Raw genomic sequence first — 26,654 nt, 5'->3', positions numbered from 1 at the left:
CTTCCCCTGATCACCATGAGTTTTCAAAGATAATGGCCAATGGCTCTGCAATCACATTCGCCAACTCCTTTAGCACTCTCGGATGCAGCACATCCGGCCCCATGGACTTGTGCTCATCCAGCTTTTCTAAATAGTCCTGAACCACCTCTTTCTCCACAGAGGGCTGGTCACCTCCTCCCCATGCTGTGTTGCCCAGCGCAGCAGTCTGGGAGCTGACCTTGTTCGTGAAGATAGAGGCAAAAAAAGCACTGAGTACATTAGCTTTTTCCACATCCTGTGTCACTAGGTTGCCTCCCTCATTCAGGAAGGGGCCCACGCTTTCCTTGACTTTCTTCTTGTTGCCAACACACCTGAAGAAACCCTTCTTGTTACTCTTAACGTCTCTTGCTAGCTGCACCTCCAGGTGTGATTTGGCCTTGCTGATTTCACTCCTGCATGCCCGAGCAATATTTTTATACTCCTCCTTTGTCATTTGTCCAATCTTCCACTTCTTGTAAGCTTCTTTTTTGTGTTTAAGATCAGCAAGGATTTCACTGTTAAGCCAAGCTGGTCGCCTGCCATATTTACTATTCTTTCGACACATCGGGATGGTTTGTCCCTGTAACCTCAATCAGCATTCTTTAAAATCCTGAGTCTGTTGTTCTCAGGTCAATGGGCTTTCTGTTTTGTAACTTAATGCAGCAGCAGTGCCACGGGTGCCCTTTCACTCCCTTAGTACAATCAGTACTAGCAGCGGGAACAGTCACAGCGCTACAGGGTGGGGTTCTGTTCATTGAACTGGCATTGGAAGAACTGACAAAATGACATACTTGGGGAGCCCTGGGTGGGTGTTTTACCCAATGTCCTGAGTACTGCTTTACACACTGATCAAATGGATAATGGACTCCCTGACAAATAACAGGCCTATTTATGTGGGAAGGTTCTAAAGGATCTGATTTAGTGCAGTGTAGTGGAGTGACTCTGAACCACTAATGCTCTAACTAGGTGACTATCCTCCTTGAGAGTATATAACCTCTCTCTTGGGACATGCAAGCAAGCCCCCAAAAACAGGAGGGGGAAGGCTGGGAGAGCGTATATGCTTTTTCTTTCTTGCTGTATTATTTTCACCCAGAAACTCAGAACCATTTATTCTATGCTGAATAACCACTGGGGCCTGCGTCAAGCTATCTAGAGTGGCTCACTATCATGAGTGCCAACCTCCAGGCAGATTGTTAAGAACCAGAGCACAAACCCCAAAGTGGTTGTGAGTTCGATACTTAGATTTCACCAACCATGTGTCAACTGTGAACTCCTCAAGCACTGTAAAAGCCTTAACATGGAGTCACACAGTCGCCTTGGGTACTCTGGTCTATCTTGCCTCTCCACACTAGTCTGCCTTTGTGATAGATGGTCTCTTACACCGAAAATCACAATAATATTCAGGTTACTCCCAGTCCCAAAGGCCCAGTCACTTACTCCAGGTCAATTGTACCTCAGATCTCTCATCAAAGACAACGCTTGTAGCCATTCCTGCAATAAACTATCTAAAGATTTATTAACTAAGAAAAAAAACTAGAGTTATTTACAAGGTTAAAGCAGGTAAACATACACACACAAAGGAGTTACAGTCTTAGGTTTCAAGAAGTAATAGAAGCTGCTGTAATGTGCAAGCTCTATATGTCCATTAGGGCTAACTCAAGCTAAATAGCTGAGGTTTTCTTGCTTCTGCTTAGAAGTCTTGCCCTCTCCCTGAAGTCCAAACAGTGTAGGGATAACAATTTCTCTTGAATGGGATTTTTCCCTGTCCCCAAGAACTCAAGCTGAGGGGATGAGCGATTGTGCGTGTCTCCTCGTCATGGGGGGAGGGAGGATCAATCAACCAAATCTTTTGTCCACTGATGTTCCACACTGGCTTGTCTGGTGTGCATGGGCCTTCTTTTGTTGGAGAGCAGATGACACCTCTTGAGGTAAAGTTGTATTTCACACTTGATAATGCTTCTCTCCAGACTGTGAGGGTTTATAGTTATAGAGCAAACAAATGTTACTTGATAACATGGCGTATAGATGTTATAAATAAGATTAATACATGGTTAATCCTACAAACATTTAATAAACTCTAAATACATTCTTATAACTCTAATATCTGTGTTAACAATACTAACACACAGGCAACCCAGACTGGTTTCCAGCTAATCACTGGTCAGTGTTCCATGAGGCGTAGGGGCCATGACATAAGCTGGCACCTGGTCTGCCAGTGTCACAGACTGGTCTTGGCTTCAATAGGAGTAAGACCACATTCTAACCATCCTCTTGAATCCTAATAACGCATCAGGGTTTTAGTCTGTGTTTGTACAGTGCCCAGAACATTGGGGATCCTGGTCCATGATGGGGGCTTCCAGGTGCTATTGTACTATAAATAATACATGATAATATTTAAAACAAATAATTCTGTAACAAAAAAATCCACAACACAGTTATAATTAGAACAGCCCATAATAACTGTGTCCATCACAATAACTCCATCTGAAACCTTCAAAATACTTCCCCTTCCAGCTCACCAACCCTTCAGTCCATCGCCTCCCCAGATTTCCAAAAGACATTATGAGCTCAACTCAATGCGCAGAAAGCTAGCAAATCCAGTTTCTTCAAAAATGCAGCCTGACCCCCCAGTGAGGCTGTGGTAAAAGCTAAATGATTGAACCCCATTCTGCCTTTGACTAAATGAAAGAGAGAAAGCTGTGTCAATGGGAACCTAAGTGAAAAGCATACTAAAAGACATCTTAACTGACCCTTACACAAAACATACAGGAGGCTGGCAAAGCAAAAGCACTAGAAGGAGCAGGGTATAACTCTACTCTTTCTTAGTCCAGATTCTTTGCCAGAAAAAAAAATCCTAATGTAATTTCCAGCAGGAGTACATTCCTGTAATATAATTTGGATTGGCTGCCCCATTCAGACACATCTCCTATGCTGAACTGGCTTAGGTCCATTCTCTTAACAGTCTCAGTAATTACAAATGCAATCGAAATATACCACCAGACTTTCGCTCTGGCCTATTAGAACCTGGAATGATGCCAACATTCATTATATAATTGAGAAGAGCTCTAGTTCACAGCATATAGCACAGCTCTGAAGGTATAACTGAACGAATTAATGTATTAACCTTGGAATGGGAAAGAACAAAAGCCACACGGAAAATGGCTTATTTGTGGAGAAGGGGGAGATCCCCTTTCCTGGCTTTAAGTTATCTGGTCTGTCCGTGCTCAGTCTGTTTGTAAATTGTATAGTCCCTAATGGATTTAGTAGACAACAGCTCTTCCACACTGAATTATTGACAATAGTTTTACATTCACCATTTTGTCTGATTCGCTTCATCTTCCTGCCAGCACCATACATTAACCACAGCAGAGTTCACTAACTCGTTACTCGGTGTCTTCCACTTAATAGAATGGTTTCTAGGGACTGGACAATTACTTTGCAGTATATGATGCTTGAAGAAGGGAATGTCAAAGTTCACATGTTACAGAAGGGGCTTTGAAATCAGTTAAAAATGTACTTCTACCTTTACTAACTAGAATGCCCGCTACTTGGAGTAACCTCTTCAAGACATGCACACCACATACAATCAAGAAATGCCTGTAGGTTAACAATACACATCTAAGCAATACAACAAAGTATAGGTCTCTCTCTCTCTCTCTCTCTCTTTTCATAGCATGGCCATCATCATAGTATCTGCGTGTCTGTGGTACTGTGTGGCTATATGTAGTGAGGTGGAGTGGCCTCCCTCTGGACTTGAGAGCGAGGGACCACTACCCTGTGCCTGGTGGGGGGAACCAGACCTGCCCTGCCCCCATCACTGGGGTAGCAGGGTAGGACAGGAAGTATAAAGGGAGGGCCCTGCACTTCAGTGAAGTAGGAGCCATGGGAAGGAGATAGACCTCTCCAGTCTGCTGCTGAACACCACAGGCAAGCCAATGCTGCACCACACCCTGCCTCTGGAGGAGACCAACCCTGGGAAGGAGTTGCCAGGACCGCCGTCCACAATATACCCTTAGGAAACAGAGGTCCCTTGGACTACAGACCCCTCTCTCCAGACCTTGGTAGGAAGAAGTCCAAGGAAACCAGATTTTAGTCTGGCTTTGTTGCCGGCGCGGGGGTTAGCGTGTTGCAGCTGGATTCCCCACTGACCCAGTGGCAGAACACTCCACCACTGTTAGGGCCCTGGGCTGGGACCCGGTGGAGTAGTGTGGGCCCAGGTCCTCCTGCCCTACCTGCCACCAACGCCGCCCCTGGTGTGGTGACCTTTGCACCCAGAGGCCAGAAGTCTGTGCTTGGCACGTGGCTCCCCCCACCCACACTCACCCTGTTAGGAAACAGTGAGCATAGACTGCGTGTTTGCTGGCTAAAGCCTGCACCCTGCTCTGCCCTGCCCAAAGGGCCAGAGCCCCAGACTGTGTTTGCTGGCTGCCTTAGCCAGGAGGCTTGGACTAAAGCCTGCTTTCTGCTTCGAGCAGGGGTGCGAGCACCAGACTGTTACTGCTTGTTTGCCTCTGCTTGGCGGCTACAGCGCTGTAGAACTTTATGGCTCAGCGCTGCCAGACAGCCCTGAGCCCAGGTGCCATTGCCTGATCCAGCGAGGCAAAGCGTCCTCCCTCCCCACCTGCAAGTGGGGGACCACTACAACGTAATCACCGCTTTACTCTTCGTAGGTGCTAAACAGGACTTGTATCACTATTAATTATTAATATAATTTATGTATGGTAGCCCCCACTGAATGCAAAGGCTCAAGAAAGGCAATTCCTGCTGTGAGGAGCGCCCTCTCTAAGGACAGAGATGTAGAAAGGGGTCAGAGGAAAAATGAATAGGAACAACATTAGGCAAACTATATACAATTTTTATACATGTCAACTTGATTCTCTGTAAGCAGCAGAGCAGAAATGGGTCTTTAAACATGGGTACAGTAGAGGCTTTGCAGATGAGCTCATAGGTGTTGTACTATACGTATGGTACCATGTGGAAGAATGCACAAAGGTGATTGCATTGAGAGGCTGACAGGCAGATGAGGCTGGGAGCAGAGTGGGGAGGGAGAGTTATATAGAGCTTTCAAGGTGATGATAAGAAGCTCAAATCTGACGCAAGAGTGGATGGGCGCATCTGAAAGTAGTCAAAGAGGGGAACTAGATGGTCAACTCAATGAGCAAAGAAGACGTTTGGTAGTTGCATTTTGTATGGACTGAAGGGAGAGGTGAGGCAATGTGTGTGTTTGGGACACCAGAGAGGCAGCTGTTGCAGTAGACATGACTCTAAAAAGTACCGGGAGCAGATATATTGGTGGAGAAGATACTCTTCATACAGCATCCATTTTCTGATCAAAAGCACACTTGTTTGTCATCTGATGGCTGTCAGAGCAGTACAACCGGACTGTACCACTACTTTACTATGTCCCACTGTAGCTGGGATGGCTAGGAGAATAGATTTATTGTTCACTTTAGCCAATCAGAAACCATCTGATCAATAAGCACATTTCTAAAATCATTACAAGACCGTCTTTTCAATTGCTTATAACTATGAAAACCTGTAACCATTTGGACTGAAATTTCCTGTGTTGGGCGTCTGCCTCAAGCTGGGGATTTTTGTTTGTTTGTTTGTTTGTTTTAAAGTTTCAGCTAAGGCAGTTCCACCCTTTCTGAGAATAATAGTCATGAAAAATATATATGGTTGGGCTCATGTTTAAAATACCCATTTGCACACCCATTTCTGCGAGAAGGTTCAGTGTCTCTGTCCTTTGGCATAAGTGCTTGGCATTTGGCAGGGAGTTGTCCAGGTGTCAGGCATGAGTATTTTGCAATCCCTGTGAAAATTCACCTAAATATGGCCAAGATGCAATCTTCTGGAAAACCTCGGTTTGCACATGTTTAGTAGTGACATGTTAGAGTTTGACAGCTAGGTGCTCTGACGATTCCATCTATACTGAGCATGCACAAAGCCAGGGCTGTAGCGGTTGAGCAAGACTTTCACTGCAAATGCTGCTCCTGGCTGCTGTGATGCCAGGCCCAGGAAATGAGAAGAAGGAGACTGGCTTTCCTGTGTGCTCAATGCTGGCACCCAAGTTTTGAGGTGGAAGTGGCCTGATTTGACAGGGAGACAAGGCAAGGAAAGAACTGGGAGGTTGAAGGAGCCAGTCAATGAGGGTGAGCTGTGGAAGAGGCTTATATAGGTGCAGAAGGGGTGGGAGGCAGATGCTGGGGTGAGGTTGGGATTGGTTACAGACAGGGGGAAGGAAAGCACTTTTCAAAGTGCCAGGGGGTGGGGCTTGACCCCTGGCTCCACCGCAGGCCCTGCCCCCACTCCACCCCTTTCCCTAAGGCCCCACCCATGCCCCACCTCTTCCTGCCCATTTCCACCCTCTCCTCCGAGCACGCCGCATCTTCACTGCTCCCCTTTTCCCCCAGAGCCTCCTGCATGCTGCAAAACAGCTGATTGCAGCCGGCAGGAGGCACAGGGAGGGAGAAGGAGGCGCTGACCTGTGGGGCCCACCGGTGGGCAGGAGGTGCTGGGGGTGGTGAGAAAGCGCCTATGGCTGAGGGGTGAATAGGAGCAGAGGTGAAGGGGACAGGAGCTAGGTCAAAGGGAGGGGTTGGATAGGAGCTGAGGGGGAGGAGAGCTGCAGTGGAGGTTAGGCGTAGAGGAGTTGATAGGAGAGAGGGGGAGGAGGATCCTGGGAACTACAGGCCAATTGGGAACTTCCCAATCTTTAAAAAAGGGAAGAAGGAGGATCCTGGAACTACAGGCCAGTGAGCCTCACTTCAGTCCCCGGAAAAATCATGGAGCAGGTCCTCAAAGAATCAATCCTGAAGCACTTACATGAGAGGAAAGTGATCAGGAACAGTCAGCATGGATTCACCAAGGGAAGGTCATGCCTGACTAATCTAATCACCTTCTATGATGAGATTACTGGTTCTGTGGATGAAGGGAAAGCAGTGTATTGTATCTTGACTTTAGCAAAGCTTTTGACACGGTCTCCCACAGTATTCTTGTCAGCAAGTTAAAGAAGTATGGGCTGGATGAATGCACTATAAGGTGGGTAGAAAGTTGTCTAGATTGTTGGGCTCAACGGGTAGTGATCAATGGCTCCTTGTCTAGCTGGCAGCCGGTGTCAAGTGGAGTGCCCCAGGGGTCGGTCCTGGGGCCGGTTTGGTTCAATATCTTCATAAATGATCTGGAGGATGGTGTGGACTGCACTCTCAGCAAATTTGCAGATGATACTAAACTGGGAGGAGTGGTAGATACACTGGAGGGCAGAGATAGGATACAGAGGGACCTAGACAAATTGGAGGATTGGGCCAAAAGAAATCTGATGAGGTTCAATAAGGATAAGTGCAGGGTCCTGCACTTAGGACGGAAGAACCCAATGCACAGCTACAGACTAGGGACCGAATGGCTAGGCAGCAGTTCTGCGGAAAAGGACCTAGGGGTGACAGTGGACCAGAAGCTGGATATGAGTCAGCAGTGTGCCCTTGTTGCCAAGAAGGCCAATGGCATTTTGGGATGTATAAGTAGGGGCATAGCGAGCAGATCGAGGGACGTGATCGTCCCCCTCTATTCGACATTGGTGAGGCCTCATCTGTAGTACTGTGTCCAGTTTTGGGCCCCACACTACAAGAAGGATATGGATAAATTGGAGAGAGTCCAGCGAAGGGCAACAAAAATGATTAGGGGTCTGGAACACATGAGTTATGAGGGGAGGCTGAGGGAACTGGGATTGTTTAGTCTGCGGAAGAGAAGAATGAGGGGGGATTTGATAGCTGCTTTCAACTACCTGAGAGGTAGTTCCAGAGAGGATGGTTCTAGACTATTCTCAGTGGTGGAAGAGGACAGGACAAGGAGTAATGGTCTCAAGTTGCAGTGGGGGAGGTTTAGGTTGGATATTAGGAAAAACTTTTTCACTAGGAGGGTGGTGAAACACTGGAATGCGTTGCCTAGGGAGGTGGTGGAATCTCCTTCCTTAGAAGTTTTTAAGGTCAGGCTTGACAAAGCCTTGGCTGGGATGATTTAATTGGGGATGGGTCCTGCTTTTGAGCAGGGGGTTGGACTAGATGACCTCCTGAGGTCCCTTCCAACCCTGATATTCTATGATTCTATGAGGCAGGCTGAAGGGTCTATAACCATTAGAGTACACATCTCTCTAGGACCTGGAATTGAACCCAGGAGTCCAGAATCGCTATGCAGTGCTCTGCTGTCAGCAACTATCTTCAAAACCCATTAGCAAAATGTGTGTATTATCCCCTTTTAGTGGCTGGTCCATATATAACAGCCTGCTATTGCCACTAGTTACTAAAGTGGTAGAGGTCTGTGCTGTGGCACTAAGATCCAGACCCTGTTGATCACCTGAGTTGGGGATCATGAAAAAGTGGTTTTTTTAAATTAGGAAATTATATATTTTTTTAAAACTACATTCAAATAACATTAAGTTTATGAAGTCAGCCACTTAAAAATTAGAAAATGCCAGAATTAAGGCTAACTGTGTAACCTTAATTTGGCCCTCTTGTGTGTATGCGTTATGATACAGTCTTTAATTACACGATCACATACTACCTGATCACGTCATGGGCAACCTTAATTCTGGTGTTGCTTAACTTTGGAGTGCTTGACTTTGCAACCATAACATTCTTTTAACATAGGTTTTTTTGGGTGTTATATATTGCAGAAAAACTAAAGGAGAAGGGCCATTGGGATTTATAGAGTATCTCAGAGGTTGCAGCTGCATGGAGCAGTTAGATGAAATAGAGATGAATTCATTGGAGAAAGCGAGGTGAGTGTGCAGGGGAAAAGAACATGACTGACGTATAAAGGAACAAGGAGTCCTTGTAGCAAAAGACTAACAAATTTATTTGGGCATAAGCTTTCGTGGGCTAGAACCCACTTCATCAGGTGCTTGGAGTGGAAAATACAGGAGCAGGCATAAATACATGAGAAGGTGCTCTCTGAGGAATAGAGAGAAGGTGGATGTCATACAACTGTTCAAAAGGCACAACAGGGCCAAAAACAAAAGGGCACAAACTTAGATAAAAGAAGGGCCTGCCATTATAGATGTTTAGAAGATGTCGCTTTAAGCAGAAGATAGTTAATATAAACCAAAGGCTGCTATAGACGTTTCAACTGTGGAATTCTATAAAGGAGTAGGTCCTATCAGAACCCCCAGTCCTGCGTTGGGGATAATGTCTAGCACTTCACTCTTTCTGCAGCGTGCCTCCCCATAGGAACATATGGCCAGCATTACTATGGCACTGCTGTAGCTCACACCTTCAGCTTGTACCAACATACAGCTTGCTTACATGAAGGTTAAATAGCTGCTCTTCCACAGGATATAAGATGTTAAGGAAATGTACACAAACCACACAAATCTAACTAAACAATGATAATTTATTAACACCTCTGCTTAAAAAAATTGAAAGAAGAAAAGAAAAGAAAAGACTGATCATAAGATCAATGATCTGGACCTCAAACAATATTGGCCTTGCCTCATAACAGCATAAATAATACAGGTAAGAGAGAGCCACAGAGAGTGAATTAACTGCCTTTATTTTTATACCAGTGAATTCCAATATTACTATGGGCATGCAGAATTAAAGCCAAGTCTTCTACACATGTGGTAAAAGATGTATATATTGGTTGGTTGGTTTAATGTATTATCATTGTAACCTAACATCCACCTTTAGTTAACTTTTACAGAAGTAACTGCATATATGACAATTGTTCAGTGCTGTCACTGGTACATGTAACTCATGCATTTCAAACATTCACATACAGGATTTATCACAAAGCAGAAACAAGTGGCCCATGTGAAAATGAGACATGAGTGTGAGGCTTATAACCTTAAATTCCTTTGATTGCAAACTTGTTACATTTGCATGTAGCATATTCAATATTCTTCCCACATAAAATTTGCTCTTTAAACATCTACTAATAAACAAATACATCAATTACCCTGAATGCTATTGGAGCTCACATACCATTTGACCAACTTTTCTGAAAAATAAAAACAATATATATATATATATATATATATATAATCTATACAGCATATAGACTGAAGGAGAATCCATTAACACACTATTATGAGATTAGTCCTATAGAGATATGAAAATAAGGATATATATTTAATAGTACTGAATGCTAGACGAGAGAAGAAACAGACAGCAATGGATAGGACAGGAAATCTGGAGTGTAGAACTTGACCAAATAACTGATTAAGATCAGGTGGATGAGGAAAAGAAAGGGGAAAGTAATGACCTCTGGTGTAGGAACCAAAGTGAAAGTGAACGACTAAATGTCCACATTTTAATTTTCACAATCATTTTTATGCTATCCTGGAAAGATCTAAACTAAACCATCCTAGTCCATGTGGGATCAGTAATAACGCAGAATACAGCCAGCTTGACAAAAGGATAAGAAAATGAATTGTATTAAATGTTTGCCTTTTTTTATAGTCTGATCTCCTCCTAGGAGACCATATTCCCTGGCCATTCCACAGTTTGTCCATCCAGTTTGGCCTTTGTGTTCAACAACTGTGGGCCCTGTATGAATCACTTGTATATGCATACATACACGCACACGTACACACACACACATATCTACATATCTCAACTTCTTATCTACTGTATAAACTGTCAGTAAAGTCAATCAGTTCCTTTCCCTGATTTGCTGTCCTTAAAAACACTTACTGGACTGAATCCACCGGTAAGGGTTTTGGTTAATTAGCAGTAATTGAAACTATAATTCATGCGGCTACAACGCATACAAAGTTCACATTGTAGTAAAAGAGTATATAGTCTCTATAAACACCGCATCCAGGATATGCCTTGTGTTTATGCTGAGAAAGTCTAAAAACAAAAACCCTGAAGAGTTTGTATTTAGGTCTAACAGTACTAAGTTGAGGTATTGTTGTCTTGTTACACAATATTCCTGTTTAGTGAAATTCAGTTTTCCAGTGGTTTAGTCTGGCGGTTCTGACAAAGAGCAGTTCCCATAGGCAGCCATGTGAAACACAAGTCTTATTGGCAAACACTGTTTGACATTTTTCTGTTAAGACAGGATGCAGTGGTCCTATTTTCTTCCAGTCGGACTTATTACAAAAAAAACACAATCTCAAAGAGCCATCAGCAGCATGATATTTGTTTTTCCCCCACACAGAGGTTTTGTAGATTTCCCAGTCCTTCTCAGATTGATGATAGTGTAGCACCTGCTGTTTCTGTTACATGTGGGATGCTACCCACCTCCATTTTTCCTTCATGTGAAATACCGACACTGTGTAGAGTCAATATAACAATAAGAAGTACACCGTAATTTTCCATAAGACCTAAGACAAAAGAGAATGTGCATCAGTTGCAATGTATGAAATATTTGACCATCAATGCATTTTTTTCTCCTTTATAAATTTACAAATATTGTATATAGATTGGCTGTGCCTAATTTGCTAGAACCCTTTAGTACCCAAATTGCCAACATATTGTGCATAGGCTCTGGGAGTAGCTTTCTGGAGGAATCAAGTCTGTTCACATAAATATAAAAACAAGAAACACCAACTACCAATACATCTGACAGCAAAACAGAGGTACAATTTCCACCTATACTCTATGTCATTCACCACTGCCAGTGAAGCTGATCCAGCAGAGTCCAATATACACTAGGGGTAAAATTCAGACCCTATTGAAGTCAATGGGAATTTTTCTAATCCTACTTCCTCCACAAATTCATTGTATAATCTTAGGTAAATCACATAGGGCCTAATCCAAAACCCAATGAGTCAACGAATGTCTTTCTGTTGATTTCAATAGATATTAGATTGCATCCATAAATTCCGTGCCTCAATTGTCCATTTCTGTGAAATAGGGATAACAATACATACACATCATGATGAAGCACTTTGAGATACCTGGTGAAAAACACTATATAGGTGCCAAGTATTATTATGGTATTGTGTGTGCGTGTGTAGGAGGCAGGAGAAATTGTCTTAGATTCATTGATTTCAACTGAGCTGTGATGATTTATGCAAGCTAAAGCCCTGACCCCAAGATTTTTATACAAATGCAATTTTGATGAGGGTTTTTAAAAAAGATGACTTAAATGATCTTTCACAATCTAGGTATACGTTGAAGCTGAGGTTTCTCATAAGTCACTAGTGGTTTTCAGTGTCTCCATTTTTATGGTACCCAGCTTAAGACAATGAAGAGGAGACTGATTTTTCAGAAGGGAGTTGACCACCACAATCTGAAAGCCAGACCCCTTGAAGACATATCAAGTTGTACCCTAAAATTCAGGCACCCCAATAACTAGTCACTTTTGTAAATCTTGGCGTAAGCAATCGATCCTATCGAGCTGTGCAACCTCTTAGTCTGTGACTGTTCCAGCAATTGCACTAGGAGGATTAACACAACAGGCAGTTTGCAGAAATGTCCTGTGGTTTCTTATCCCTGTCAATTAGCACATTATAGTTTCACAAACTATGAGGACTCTGCAGATAATTTCATTTACAAATTAAATGTTTCCTGCTAGATAGTAATGATACCTGACAGTGAGATAGAGGTATGACTGTTGGAGGTAAAATGCTGACCAGAGGAAGCCACTTACACAAATGCAGACCAGGCAAATCAACAATAAGCAGATGTTACAATGAAGGATGCTGCCAAGCAGAATTACAGCTTTGCTTTTGTTTAGTATTTTTTGCAGATCGTTCTGGTCTTTGAAAATGCCTGCACTAATATATGACTGACTGGTTCGGAATCAAAGGAATCGCAGGTGGTGGACCCACAAGCTGGGCTCTTTCCCAGTAAAGGTGACATGCAAAGGATGAAATTGGCTTTGTGCCTTTTTTTCTTTCTTACAACTAACATGTCCTTATTTTTACAGCAGAAATTCTGGACTTGTCTACTCTTGAAAATGTTATGAAAACTAGTCTCATGAGAACATCAGAAAAGCAGGAAAGCTGAGATTCTCCAAGATATATTAACACATTAAGGGCAATTAATTATGCAACATGTGTGTACAATTCTCATTAACCACAATAGGAATCAGATGCATGTAGCTGAGAGTTGAATTTAGCCCTAAAAGTCAATACAATACAATTAGACTATATATGAACATCATTTCCAATTCATGCTTTAATAACCACACATGCGTTAGTGAAATACATTCTTGCAGCATTCTTTTGTTTTTGGTGCTCAGTCAAAAAATAAAATGAAGATAGGTTTGTCCATACCCAGGGAGATATGTTTTACATGTCAAATATCCAAAATCTTTTCCATCACAATCTTCTACTCCCTCGTGTCGGTAGCCATCTCCACAGTAAGCATGGTGGCATCCTAATGAACATGCAAGAAAAGGGCACCTTCACAACTGAGACAACCAAGTCAAGGATGCAGGAAAGACAAGCAGGACCATATTATTAAGGGCACAACATGAAACAGGGAATCCAACTGGCATCATAGTAAGACTGCCCACTCAGAAAGGGCTGGTTGCTCTTCATTATAAAGAATGTTCTTTGACTCAAATTGAAGTGATTAGGAAAAGGGAACGATTTAGGTTAGACAGGGCTCTAGGAATTAACCAAAGGAAGCATAAAATATGCTTAGGATAAACTTTGGGAGTTGGATTTTCAAAAGCCCCTATGTGACTTAGGAGCACAAATCCCATTGAAAGCTGTGGGACTAGTGCTCCTAAATCATATAGGTGTTTTTGAAAATCCCAACCTGGCTCTCTCCTTGGCATCCCATAATATCCAAGTATATTATGAAAGTAGGTTCCCCTACATAAGGATGTGTTATGTAGATCTATTGTTTCTCCATAAAAAAAAAAATCCCATGTATCTGTGTACAGTGACTGCCAATGCAATGTCAATAGGCATGCAAGGTTACCCCAAGATGGGAGAGCAGAATTATTTCGTGTTCCAAGCAGCAGGAAGTAAGCTATCCAAGTCAGTAGCAAAACTCCCATTGACTTAAGTGGGAATAGGCCTTGGCTAGGTCCAAACTGTGGTATTCAGAGAGACCTTAGATTGGTAATTGTGAACCAACCTTGACTTTTTATGGCAATTGCTGTCTGTATCACTGTAATCATTTTTGGCTGGTCAATAACTGGCATTTGATTTTAAAGTCTGTGATTTTTCTAAGCATAACTTTAAAAGTTGAGACCATGTTCATTTAGCTGTGAAGCAAAAGTTAAAGGGAATTTAATCATTGTTAAGCAAACTACATTGATTAAATGAGCATGCAGAAGGAGTGGGGAAGTTGAGGATAATTATGAAAATTTGGTAATTTACTAATTGTTTATTTGTTAGAAGGAAGGGTGGTCTCCCCTGGAAATAACTCACTTATTACACCAGCGATCTATTTGTCAGAAATTGTTGCTTCTATATAAAGAACAATTAATCTGTTATACAATTAAATCAATCCAAAAGTTAGCTGTTTTCTTTTGATTCAGTCATAAGAGAATCACTGGCAGAAGTACATAGGTCCATGTATGAATGTTTGTTTAGTTTTCATGGGTGCTTAGTTTTCAGCTTTTTTGTCACATCAGTGTCATAACTGCATAGGTCCCAAGGGCTCTAGTCACTTGAAACTATGCTCAGTTTATAGCACTCTACAGTAAGGTGATGGGTTTTCTGGGACAGAGTGTGCTCACAAGGAAAGGGGGTGGATATAAAAGGGACAAAAGAAGCTTGCATTTTTCAGAGTCAACAAACTCACTCTGCATTGTGAAAAAGGCTCATCTCTCCTATGTTCTGCTAAAAGTGACTAGAAAGTAGTGAAGAGCTGCTGTATGTATGTCTGGGGAAGGGATGAGGTGATGAATGCCAGAGATAGCTCTAAAGTTATTCTCCATGTTTGTATGCTATCATTTGGCCTCTGCTTTCAGTGACCGGCTAAATGAAAGCTAAGTTTACTTAGCATGAAGCAGTCCTGGGTAGACCTAGAAGTGCACATATTGAGTCAAAATCTGATTCCATTGAATTCAGTGGAAAAACTGCAGTTAATCTCAATGGGACCAGGATCTGGCCCATTATTAATTCCTTCTAGCAGAAATAGGAACATTTGTGTCCCAATAGCCTGGACAAATTCCCAGCTGGGTAATTAGATCTTGCCTACCTAAAATCCTCACCTGTAGCCTCAACTGGTTAGAGCAGTCATCTCCACTTCCTGTCCTAAATGTTTGTACGATGCACTAACAAGGCACAGTCTTGCACTCAAAATCCCAATGATTTCCATGGAAGTTCTGCATATAAATCAATTGCAGGATCAGGCCCTTTAAAATACATTTGTCATGTTCTAACTCAGAGGGGATTCCTGTTTGTGAAGTGTGAAAAGCATATTTGGGATCCTTTGAGATAAAAGGCTACATACAAGTTATTATTTTGCCTAGAGTTTATAGCAACTTGCATGCCTGATCTACTCAAAATGCAGCTGTCGTACCTTCCTTTTCAACATCGGTGTTCAGTTTGCAAACAGTCGCCTAAAGGTCCCACATAAGACGTCATGGACTGCACATGTGATTGACATTATGGTTTGTTTAAAGAAAGAAATAACACTTCCCACATGTGACTTACTTATACAGTCATCTGTCACAATAGTATTGCCATCATCACATTCTTCCCCATCCTGGATGATGCCATCTCCACAGGTGCTGCCATCCTCTACAGGGTAATCCACAGGATAGAAAGGGGTAAGCTATCCAAATAAACACATGACAATTACCAGAACTGAACTATCAGAGTCTTGTTATCATTAAAAAGGTAAAGCGGGTGACAGAGATGGGTACAAGCCACATAGTTTGGATCCAAATGGGATCTTTGCCAAAGTTTGGGGTTTTCCAGGATTTGGTGTGGCCTACTACTGAGCCGGTTGGGAACCTGGGATCTGGATCTAAACTTCTTCAGGGTTTAGTGAATGTCTGAAGGTTTGATCTGAGCCCGCCTCCAAAGAGACATTTTTCAGGAATTGTCAGTACAGCGGAACCTCTGGGAACTGCTTTACATTGTAACCGGGTATTCAGATCATGTTATTTCAAGGTGTGTACTAAAAGGGTCTCACACAGGGCCTGATTCAAAGCCCACAGAAGACAACTGCAGTGACCTTTAGATCAAACCCTTACAGCTGTGTGCAACTCAGAGGTTTTGGTTTGCAGGCATTTGTACAAAACTTGTGTTTTTCACAACTTCTCATGAGTTATGGCTTTGTACAGGGTCCAAACACTCTGGCAAACCTGTTACATTTTGCCTTATGGGTCAAATACCAAAGCCTCTCTGCTACTTGTAGCGGGGTGGTCACCCGTTCCGGCCTTAAAGGGCTTAAAACAGCCCAGGAGCAAGCAGTTCCCAGGCTGATTGGGTGAAGCAGGCTCAGCTCTGGCCATGCCCCAATCAGGGCTCAGCTGGCCCTTATAAGAGGGCAGTGGGCCAGGAGCAGACACTCTCTCTCTGCCTTTAGAGGGAGAAGGGCCTGGTTGCTGGGGAGCTTGAGATGGTACCTGGAGTGGAGCAGGGCTGGAGAAGGCCAGAGGAGCTGGGAGGCTCCAGACTGGAAAAGCCCCAGGCTGCAGGCCTGGCAGATGGCCTAAAAAGGGGTACTGGCATTGCAGGGGACAGCCAAAGACTGAGGCAAGGTGGGGATAGTGGGTGGGGGTTCCCTGGGGAGGGGAGACCCAGATCTGTGTGGGGTACTGCCAAGGGGCAGCACCTCAGGGAAAGGGGCAGTGGGGTCTGGGAGGGACACAGGGGCAAGTGGGACACCAGCCTGCAGAGGGCGCTCCGGAGGCTGGAAGAGCTAATTCCCTGAGAGACCAGCAGGGGGTGCCGCAGGGGTGAGTCCTGCCCTGTGACACCACCCTAATACACAAAATTCAACCCCAGTTTGTTCACCAGTTGAGCCAGCCTCACAGGGAGGTTTCCAAAATCTGAAACCATTAACAATTTAATACCAATAGTTAAGATTCCAGTGAACACGAATTCCAAAATTTTAATCAGTTCTGGCAGTGCTCCACTTTTTAGGAGAAGTTTCCACAGAAAATAATTAGATGCTCAAACACTGGGGAAAAATGAGCATTTTTCTTTTAATTTTTCTTTATGCAATCCAAAGTTCAAAAGCACAAATCTTGTTTTTAAAATGGAACATAAATCTTCATGAAATCAGATGCCTTCTGAGAAATTCATCCTGTTTTTACCTGGATTGGAAGCCATCCGATGGTATCCTTGAAATACAGAGATCTCTGATCTCTTCGAAAGGCTAAAGCATTTTCAGTATTCAGCCGGTCCAACTCCTCCTGATTGTTCACCACAAAAATCTGGGACACAGAAAACAAAATCACTGAGGATCCTTTCAAACAGCGTTTCACTCATGGGGTCTAGTTTGCAGGGTTGACAAACAGCTCTACGTATGTTGATAATCAAACAGAAAAATTATTTAATAGATTGATTCCAAAAGCAGCACTGTATTAATAATACCAGGCTGAAATGTAAACCTGTGCGTTTCCAGGTCACCCAAGGACAGCTAGTAATTGTTAAGAGAGATGAGTTTTAAAGAGCTAGTGTCCCAGTTTCCTAGGACCAAATTTTTTGAACTCAGCACAACGGCTATTCCCACAACAATGCTTGTGCCAGCCCATGCCTGTGCAGAAGCTCCTATACACAAATGGGTATTTGGAGGAGCAGTTACAAAACACATGCACACCAAAGGGTTTTTGGGGATACATTGAGTGTGCCACCATTTCTTCAGGCACATTCACTGCAAAATAAACAATTAATTGCATTGCTAGAGGCCCTACTTAGCTTTTATTACTTTGTTCAGACTTCACTGGCATGGAAACCTGTACTTCTCTGTATGTGTCTGTTTCTATCCAAAGCAAATTTTTTAATTGAATAGAAAAATTAGTTCAAAACTAGGAGAAATAGAATGAGCTTCTCCCTTCCCAAATTCTTTTATGTCTCAGCCATTGAAATTTGGCAGCAAGAGGCATTAAGCTGTAATCTCTTCCTTTAGCAGTTTAATCAAATTAATTTTAGCAGGATTCAAAACATTTTTAAATTAAGAAAAAGTAAATGGAACGCATCTGAAGAAAATGGATTTAGTAACATAATGTCTGAGCCTGATTTCCACTAAGATAAACAGAATTAGTTCTTTTTAAAAAATCAAGGGTAATTTATTTTTACATAGCATGACAATATCCCAGGGCCCCTAACAAAACTCAGCACCATTAAAAACAGCATGGAATAAAAATGCCTTCAGTTCAAATGAAGGAAGACAGGGAAGACTAGAGTCTCCCTCCCCCAACAAGAGTTGAATCTGCAACTGTAAAGCATTCGCGGTTAAAAGAGGAAGGCCCAATACGGTAGCTCTAACTTCAGTTGAAATCAAATGGCAGTTTTGTCTTCTCAACCACTACAAGTTTGAACCCTTCGTATCCTGAACACTACAACAAATCTAAACATTAAAATGAGCCACAGTTACGGAGAAGAAGACTGAAGCGGGTTAATGACATGTGAACCTGAGCTGATACTTTACACAAAGCCAACAAAGAGCTCCCAGAATGGAGAAAACATTGGAGTTGTGACATGCTGTGAAAGGAATGATGACTTGTAAATGTGAGTAGGTGTCTACTGAATTATTCAGCTCTGGTTGGAATCCTGCTCATAATGAAACCTAGCAAGCCAGGCCAGGAGATATCTCTCCTGATCTTTTACGGTTGCATCTGTCTCAGCATGTCACTTTTCTTTAGGTGATATAAGGGGACTCCAATGGTGCACACAAAGATGGCTTTGAAGAGGAGACATATAAGTGCAAACTTAAATTCAAATTCTTAACACTCAAGCGAGTAAGGACAAATGGAGTAAGCCAGTAGAATTGCCAAGAAGGGAGCATTGCTCAGGAGGTGGTGGGATGCAACCAATGACAACTCAGTTTTATTAGGATATGGCTTCCAAGATTGCCTCCTTTATCCAGTATCCATTAACATTCAAACTGAGTATCAATAATAAAAGCAACCTCAAAATATACTGAGGTCAGAGCAAATGTCTGCAATTCCAAAATAGAGAATGCTAGAAATGGGCTAAACCACATACCCAAGTCGGTGTTATTTCAAGACAGTCCATAGTATCCAAACACACCAAGTCTTGGGGCTTGTTATAGGATACAAGTCCTTCACCTAGACTGACTCTCAAGATTTATATACTAGAAATAAAACTCTGAAGCACACTTATGACATTTAGACAAGTTCTCCCTTTGATCCAGAAGTTTGGCCAACACAGTGCCTTTAAAATCAAAGTGCTTAAAAATCATTTACTTAACCTCCTAACAAGCTGCCTTACCGCAGGGACTTTTGGATAGCTGTGTCCAATCACGGATTCCTCATATGGTGGGATATTCACATTTTGTGGGGGTTTGCAGAGACATCTCCCTGGAGGCCCTGGAAGCCCTCTTTCCCCTTTTGGTCCTATTGCTAATTGTCCTAGGAAGCAAAATACCAGGCTGCCATGTTATGTCACTACTGCACAGAACATAAACCCAGCCTCAGAGGGGAACAGCTGAATGTGGACTACATAATACCAGTAAGTTGAATTCACATCTGTCTAAGGTCTGGGCGCTGTGAGGTGCTGAGTGTTATCTCCCATAGACTTCACTGAGAGTTCAAGGAACTCATTGCTATGTGGGAGCAGGTCTTAAGAGTGCCTATATTAACAGTATGGGGAGGGACATCATCACAGGGTGAGGTTTTAGGATAATAACTCAAATTATTGGACCAAAAAGGTTTGGAATTAGCAAATCTGATATGTGGAGCTTTCTATGGGTGGAGTGGAACCTTTAGAATTAAATCTCAAGATCTTGGTTGCCCTCCCAGCAGTATGGAGAAAACATTGCTTTGGAATTTTCCAGCTGATTTAGTCTATGCCTAGGTGTTTCTTATTGAGGGACATCAGCTGTATGAAGATCCATTCCCAGGCAGCCACCAGCGCCATAAGTGTACTGTTTCCAAGCCACTGCAAAGAAGGTAACTCTCGCCCACTGAATAAGCCAAGAGGCGGCAAAGGGAAAGAGAAAACTGAGCAGATGAGCAGCAGCACAACCAGCTGGTGCCCATCTGAGACACTCTTGGTTTCCAGCCATTTGTTTTAGTAAAAAAAAAAAAACGAACATATTTTTTTACGCTTCATTATAAAATCATTAGGGAAAAAAACCTGACTGTTAATATCAACTATTGCTGCCTCAGTATCAGATTCTGTGTTGTCCCACGTGTCTAGATTTTGTCATCTCCAAAGAGAGAGAAATCTGCCTAGGGTTTGAGTGAATTCGTATGTTTGAATTTGTATATTTTTCAATAATATGGTTCTTCCTTCCTCCATCTCCCAACCTCTGCCTTTATCTCTGCAATACACACAAAATGCAGACTGCAGGGGCATTTGCATCACACATGAGGAGAGAGAGACTCCTTTTCATCTCTCCCATTTCCCCCCCTCCTTCTCAGCTGTTATTGTGGCATCACTTATATCTGATATGCTTCTCTTTTGCAGAGCAGTTCAGGGTGGGGCTGCACCACGTGATTAGAAGGATCAATCTTGCTTTGTAAGCTGGAACATTTTGAGAAGGAAGGCTCCTGTCTCCCAGGATCTACTATGAGGACTCACTAATCCTCCAAGGCTGCCATAGCTTTTCCTCTTCCTCAAGCCCATCACCACAGGATGGGGTTTTAGGATAAGAACTTTCTCTCTCGTGTGCTGCAAATGCCTCTGTGCTCGGGTATATGGCAGAGATTGGGGGAGGGAGGAAGAGACTTATTACTGAATATTATACAAATTCACACAAATCCTAGGCAGCTTTGTTTCTCTTTGGAGATGAAGAAAGCTAGACATTTGCCACAACATAAAAGCTGATACCGAAGTTGCAATAGTTGCTATTAACAGTTAAGTGTCTTTAGGGAATCTTATGGGCCAGATTATCTGTTTTTATTTAAATATTAGCAACCATAACAGATGCTTCAGAGGAAGTAGAACCAGCATAATGGACAATCATGGAACAACCTGCCCACAGGGGAAGTCTCTTCCTCAACCCAGGCAGCTTGCGGCTGAACAACCAAAATGTCATGGAAGTTTCTGTGCCGATACCTGTTTAACAACATGATACAGGCCAGAAGAGGGGGTGAGGGAGGGAAGATGGGGAAGATGACTGCTAAGAGTGGCCTCTCTTACCTGATACTGAAGGTCCTGGTGGACCTGGTTGACCTGAAGGACCAGGCCTGCCAGGTGGACCCATAATTCCAGCAGGTCCAATATCTCCCTTTTGTCCCTAGCATATGAAAAACATTCATTAATGACACAGCAAATTAGTGTCTACTACATTTAACATAAACAAAGCAGATTCACCAGTGGAAACACATACATCGTACGCTTCATACTCGCCATGCATGGGGACACTGGAAAGGGAAACCTACCTTATTCTCATACATGAATGAGGAGGAAAGTCCTACTGTGATTCTGCTCTGAGATTAGACTATGTAAAAGTGGCGCCATCTTTCTAACTAGATCTGTTCTCTGTGTGTAGTCAAAGTCATCTCTGCTGATGTGAGTGATTGAAATTAGGGTTCACTCCTGTTAGCCATGCAGGAGGCAACGCAGAGTGAGCTGGATTCTACTGCTCCTTGTGCATCATCTACAGAATTGTTTACCGAATTCCAATCTATACTTGGTGCAAACCCTTTGATGGTTGGGCTTGTGCTGAGGTGATGGAGGAGGATATAATTTGCTGACATGACAGTGGGGTTGTCCTGCAGAACTTTTACAACTGGTTATAATGCACAAGGAGGGAAGCTTGATTTTTGTTGCCTAGGCTGAGTTTTCAGGGCTGGCAGAAAAAAATTCTTTTCACCTGTAAATGGAGCAAATCTGATCTTGGAATCAATGAGACACAATAAACGTGGAACCCCAGGATGCCATTTTTATTGCCACTTTTTGGGCTAGGGTTAATTTTTTCAAAAGCCACTTAGGAACCTAAGTCCTATTTATACAACTAATTTGGAGCTCGAGTCCTACCGACTTTCACTTAGGTCCATTTGAAAATTTTGCCCTCGGACTTCACAGCATCTGCCAGTTCTTTGCCTGTCTCTAGCCAGTACTGTCTCTTTCATACGCTTTAAAAGCACCCATGCAGATATTAATAAAAAAGAAATGCCAGTTAGAAAAATAGATCAAATCCAAATTGCTCAGAGACCCAGTTTCCTATTAGAGATGTTTCTGAATTTAATATGATGGCACTTATTTAAGATAGTTATATTTATCTTATCTGTACGGTACCTGAGGATTACGTTTCTCTCTCTCTTTTTTTTCTAAAAACGGATCCAGAATTCCGTGGTGCATCACTTAGTTCATGGTTTACATAACTGGTATGACCTTGATACAACAAGACACACCATTTTGCATGGTAAAAACTGTATATATTGTATTAACTTTCCTTTAATCCCAAAGGTGATGAATTCCAATGAGATGGTGTAATTCTAGGGTAACATGCATTCAGAGGATAACGACAGGCCACTGCACGTCTTGTTTCAGAGTAACGGAGAGTACACATAGCCATGTATACTAAAATAATTTTGTGTTATATAATACTCTGTATCCCATGGATAACTTTAAATGTCATCTGCAGTATCTGTAGCCAGGGCCCATCCAGAATTAATGGAATATTTCACTTTGTTTAAATAATTGCTTTTTCACCAATGAACCTTAGTGTCCATGTGAATATTCATGTTGATGGGCAAAATTGCTTACATTATGCAATGGGTATACAAAACTGGCAGAGCACAAGAATAAAAAATTGAGTAACAACCAAGAAACTTCCTAGGAAACCTCCCTCCCCCTCAAAATGAATATACGGCAGAGGAAATAAACTGTCATATACTGGCTGTCTGAGAGGTGCTTGATTTCCATGTGCAATATACTGGATGAACAATCAACTAATGCTCCTTGCTCGATACAGATAGAGCAAACCAGGACAATAATTTACACTTGAATGTCTTTTGCCTTGTTTCTTTTCACGAATCCCTACAGCACTCGGGAAAGCTCTTCTCAAAGACAAAATTTAATCTTCCCAGATGCAGGGAACCAGCCCTCTAGAAGGGCCTTTTTCCAAGTAACACTATTCGCTCATGATCGATATAAGACATTCTACCTTGTCAACACTGAAATCCTGGATTGGCTACTTAGTGTCAATTTCCATGCCGCAAAACTGAGGGAATGGTCCTTTTTATGTCAGTTTGTGAGCAGCAAGGCTGTGACTTCTGAGTTCCACAGTCTGCCTGTCTTTTCAGAATGGATATGCCCCTGAAGACTCAGCACACAACTGAAGAAGCCAATGAGATAATCAAGATGGATCTCAGAATGGAACTGGAAGTAACACTTTCTTAATTTAGCTGCTATGCAGACATTTATACAGGGATGTCAGCTGTTTCTGGAGACAGGAAACAGCTCTGTGTGGGTGAAAGCTATCTTCTCTGTTTAACAAATAGCCATTTAAATACAGATTTCCCATTTAACACAAGCAACATAACAGGCCAGCAAAGCCTTAAAACAACATTGTAAAGTTTTTTTTAAAAAGAGAAAATAAAAATATTAGCTTAGTTGATCAACAACAAAGAGCGAAACCCAATTTTCAACCTAAGCACAACTAAGATTAGTGCTCAAATTAACATTTAGACACCCAGAGAGTACTCGGATGCTAATGTCCAAACATGGGATTTTGACTTCTAATTTAGGGCCAGATTAAAGTACCCGTAATCTTGTGGAATGGTACTTTACACCACAAGTACTCCTATAAATCAATGGGATTACTTATTGAGTAAAATACTACTTAATGTGACAAAGCTCCCAAGCTCAAAAACTGGTAAGATCAAAAGTTACTGCAACTCCAAGTATTAAAGAACTGTGAGCACTGTGCCTTCTCTCTATTTAGGCATCAGAGGCTGACATCTGTGCCCTTTCCTTCTGGTGGGACAAATTAACACAGTGTAAGAAAGATGTCAGAGGGTACATAGCAACTTTTAAAAATTCACATCTGAAAGGGCAAAATTCTTCTCTCCATATCATGCGACAGACCTATTTTGCATATTCTACATTTAGTTTGTACTCTATTTTTAGGATTAACCCTGCAAAAAACTGGTATTTAAAAATTTCCCACATGGTAAGGCATTATCTCACATAGACTTATTCCTACTGACACTGCACCACCAGCAAATCAGATCAATGATTCAGATTTTCAGTGCTGGGTGTAACCATCTTGCAAATAAAATACCTGCAACAGGCCATTGAACATAAGCTTCTACAAAGGAACTGCTGGAGCTCCTGCAACTGTATGCAAATATTATTGTTTAAAATTGGTTCAGGCTGTAAAGGAAGCAATACGAGGAAACGTACTAAAAATGCAACTGATGATGCATATTAGCTCTTCTGAGTTCATAATTAATGTAATACTTCTAATTACTTGGAGAAACGTATACAACTTGTATTGGAGAAGCTTGCATCAACTTCCTTATACAATTATCAGCTTTTACACCTAATCCCAAAGAATTTGAAGATGTTTGTTCTATACATATAATTATTTTGAACCCCCCAAAAAGAACAAGTTACTGTAATATTATTTCATCTGGTGAATCCTGTACCAGATTTCAATTATTTTCATTTTAAAAGTTGCTACGTGCCCTCTGTCACCATTTTAAGAGTGCATGGATTTATCCTTTGTATGCAGTACTATGATGATTGGTTCCATACATGTAACCAGGATGATTAATCAATGCGATCTCAGGATCTACTCCATAAAGTAGAAGAGACAGTAAGAATGTTTTGTAACAGCTTCCTTTCTTTACACTTAGGTGCGGTAGGACCTTTACACTCAAAGGTCCCAGCAGTCTGATCTGTGTGGACAGAGACCCATGCAAAGACCATTTGAACTCAAGGGAGCCATGCCCAGGCACAAGGGTCTATCCATGTGGATCCAATTGCAGGATTGGAATTTAAAATGGCACTGGAGGCATACTTAGTGCTTACACAGTAACATTACTGTGTTTTTGAAGTACAAACCAATGGTTCTTGTGAGTCCACAATGTATTAATCTAGTCCATTAGAGTGCCAAGTGGCTCTTTTCCAATGCACACAAGCAGTTTCTCTCTGAGTCTGGTCACTGTTTAGCCAAGCTGAATATATTTAATCTTCCCTCATAAATCAATTCCTCCAGTCTCTAATCATCTTTCTTGCTCTTCGCTGAACTCCAGTTGATATATTTCTGGCATGTGGTGCCCAGGGCTAAACGCAGTCTTCTAGGCATGGCGGTCTTGCCAGAACCATAGGAGATGGATTATAATCTGACACCTTTGGTTACACAACCCAGAGCCCCCATTTACTTCAGCATTACTGCCTTCCAGCTTTCTACCTCTTACTAATTATTTGTATTTTATATTCATTCATAGATTAGAAGGCCAGACGGGACCACTGTGATCATCATCTACTCTGCCCTCAAAAACTGCAGTTTCCCATCAGGAAATAAAACTCTGGCCTCCAACATGACAGGCAGGGATACTCACCACTGGGCTAACAAGGAAGGGTCTAGAAGTGTAATTCTGGTGGGATTCAAACCCACAGTCTTTGAATGCCCTCCCAGCTCTAGAAGTCCAATGCATGACAGAGCCACTAAAAGTGCATTTAAGTGCCGCTGAGATTTGAACGCAGTTTGCTGGATTCAGAGTGTAGCGTGCCAATCATTACATTGTGGAACCACTAGCATTACCCCCTTGACATATTTGTTCCAGGTTGAGAGTAACATTGCTATAAATTGCACCACTGGATAGTTTGTTTTCATCTCAGATGCCACGTTGTAGTGACTTGCTGGTAAATGATGACAGTGGAATGTTTCTGATTCCAAACCAAACTTGGAAAGCAGACTATAAAGGCTTCCTCCAACTGGTTACTTCCAAAACCTTTCCTTAGAGTGGAAATGGGATACCGTGCAGTGTTTACACCAGGGCCAATGAACTCTGCCCCACTCTGCTGCTGAGGGCAGATGTTAGGGATGCTCTGATCATGTACAGTGGCTTCCCAACTCCATGTGGGTGAGAAAGTTAGTTGGGGAGACTAAGGACCAGATGCTGGCCTTCACTATGGCCTCGCCAGTGCCCCAACAGGTCCATAAAGCCAGCTTACCTGGCTGGCTAAGAATGGTCTTAGCCTGAAGAATCTAGTGCCACCCCTTCTCACAGCCCCCAATGGCAACAGCATGGCTGGAGTATCACTGCATGCTGGGTATCCTTGTCTGCCATAACCATCCCTGGGACTATTGACATCTGGGGGGAAATTAGAGCAGCCTTGACTCCAGGCCAGCCTCAGTACTGGGGAGCCACAAAGGTTTTTTGTGGCTCCACTGTTGCTCCCAACACTTTGGGTCCTGTCCTGTGCTGACTGTACCTCAGTGGGACCAGAGAACCAGGCCCTCATTTGAGTTGAGAGTCAGAACGGGGATACCCTCGCTGCCAGCTCTGACAGGGAAATGTCAACGAGGGCAGGGGTTTGGAGCCTATCAGCTGTAAGAACTACACCCCTGCCATGCAGCTTGGCACTCAGAGGGAAGATCACAGCCCTGTCTGAAGTTACACTCAAC

The 26,654-nt window shown here is 42.6% G+C and overlaps 1 protein-coding gene across 1 annotated transcript in view; it reads right to left on the bottom strand.

The window, feature by feature from the left end:
* Positions 1-9,540: 9,540 nt before the first annotated feature.
* COLQ (collagen like tail subunit of asymmetric acetylcholinesterase) overlaps positions 9,541-26,654 on the bottom strand; it is a 65,616-nt gene continuing 48,502 nt past the window's right edge. The window contains exons 12-17 of the mRNA XM_073329527.1: positions 21,209-21,305; positions 19,334-19,473; positions 17,194-17,313; positions 15,581-15,701; positions 13,238-13,340; positions 9,541-11,338 (exon numbers count right to left, since the gene is read on the bottom strand). Of these exons, the coding sequence (XP_073185628.1) occupies positions 11,269-11,338; positions 13,238-13,340; positions 15,581-15,701; positions 17,194-17,313; positions 19,334-19,473; positions 21,209-21,305 (651 nt within the window). The 3' untranslated portion in view covers positions 9,541-11,268. The remainder of the gene's footprint in view (positions 11,339-13,237; positions 13,341-15,580; positions 15,702-17,193; positions 17,314-19,333; positions 19,474-21,208; positions 21,306-26,654) is intronic.

Source organism: Lepidochelys kempii, chromosome 2, assembly GCF_965140285.1.
Source record: "Lepidochelys kempii isolate rLepKem1 chromosome 2, rLepKem1.hap1, whole genome shotgun sequence".
NCBI classification, from domain to species: Eukaryota; Metazoa; Chordata; order Testudines; family Cheloniidae; genus Lepidochelys; species Lepidochelys kempii.
Note: the sequence above shows the minus strand (reverse complement) of the source record. Positions and strands in the feature narration are given on the sequence as shown.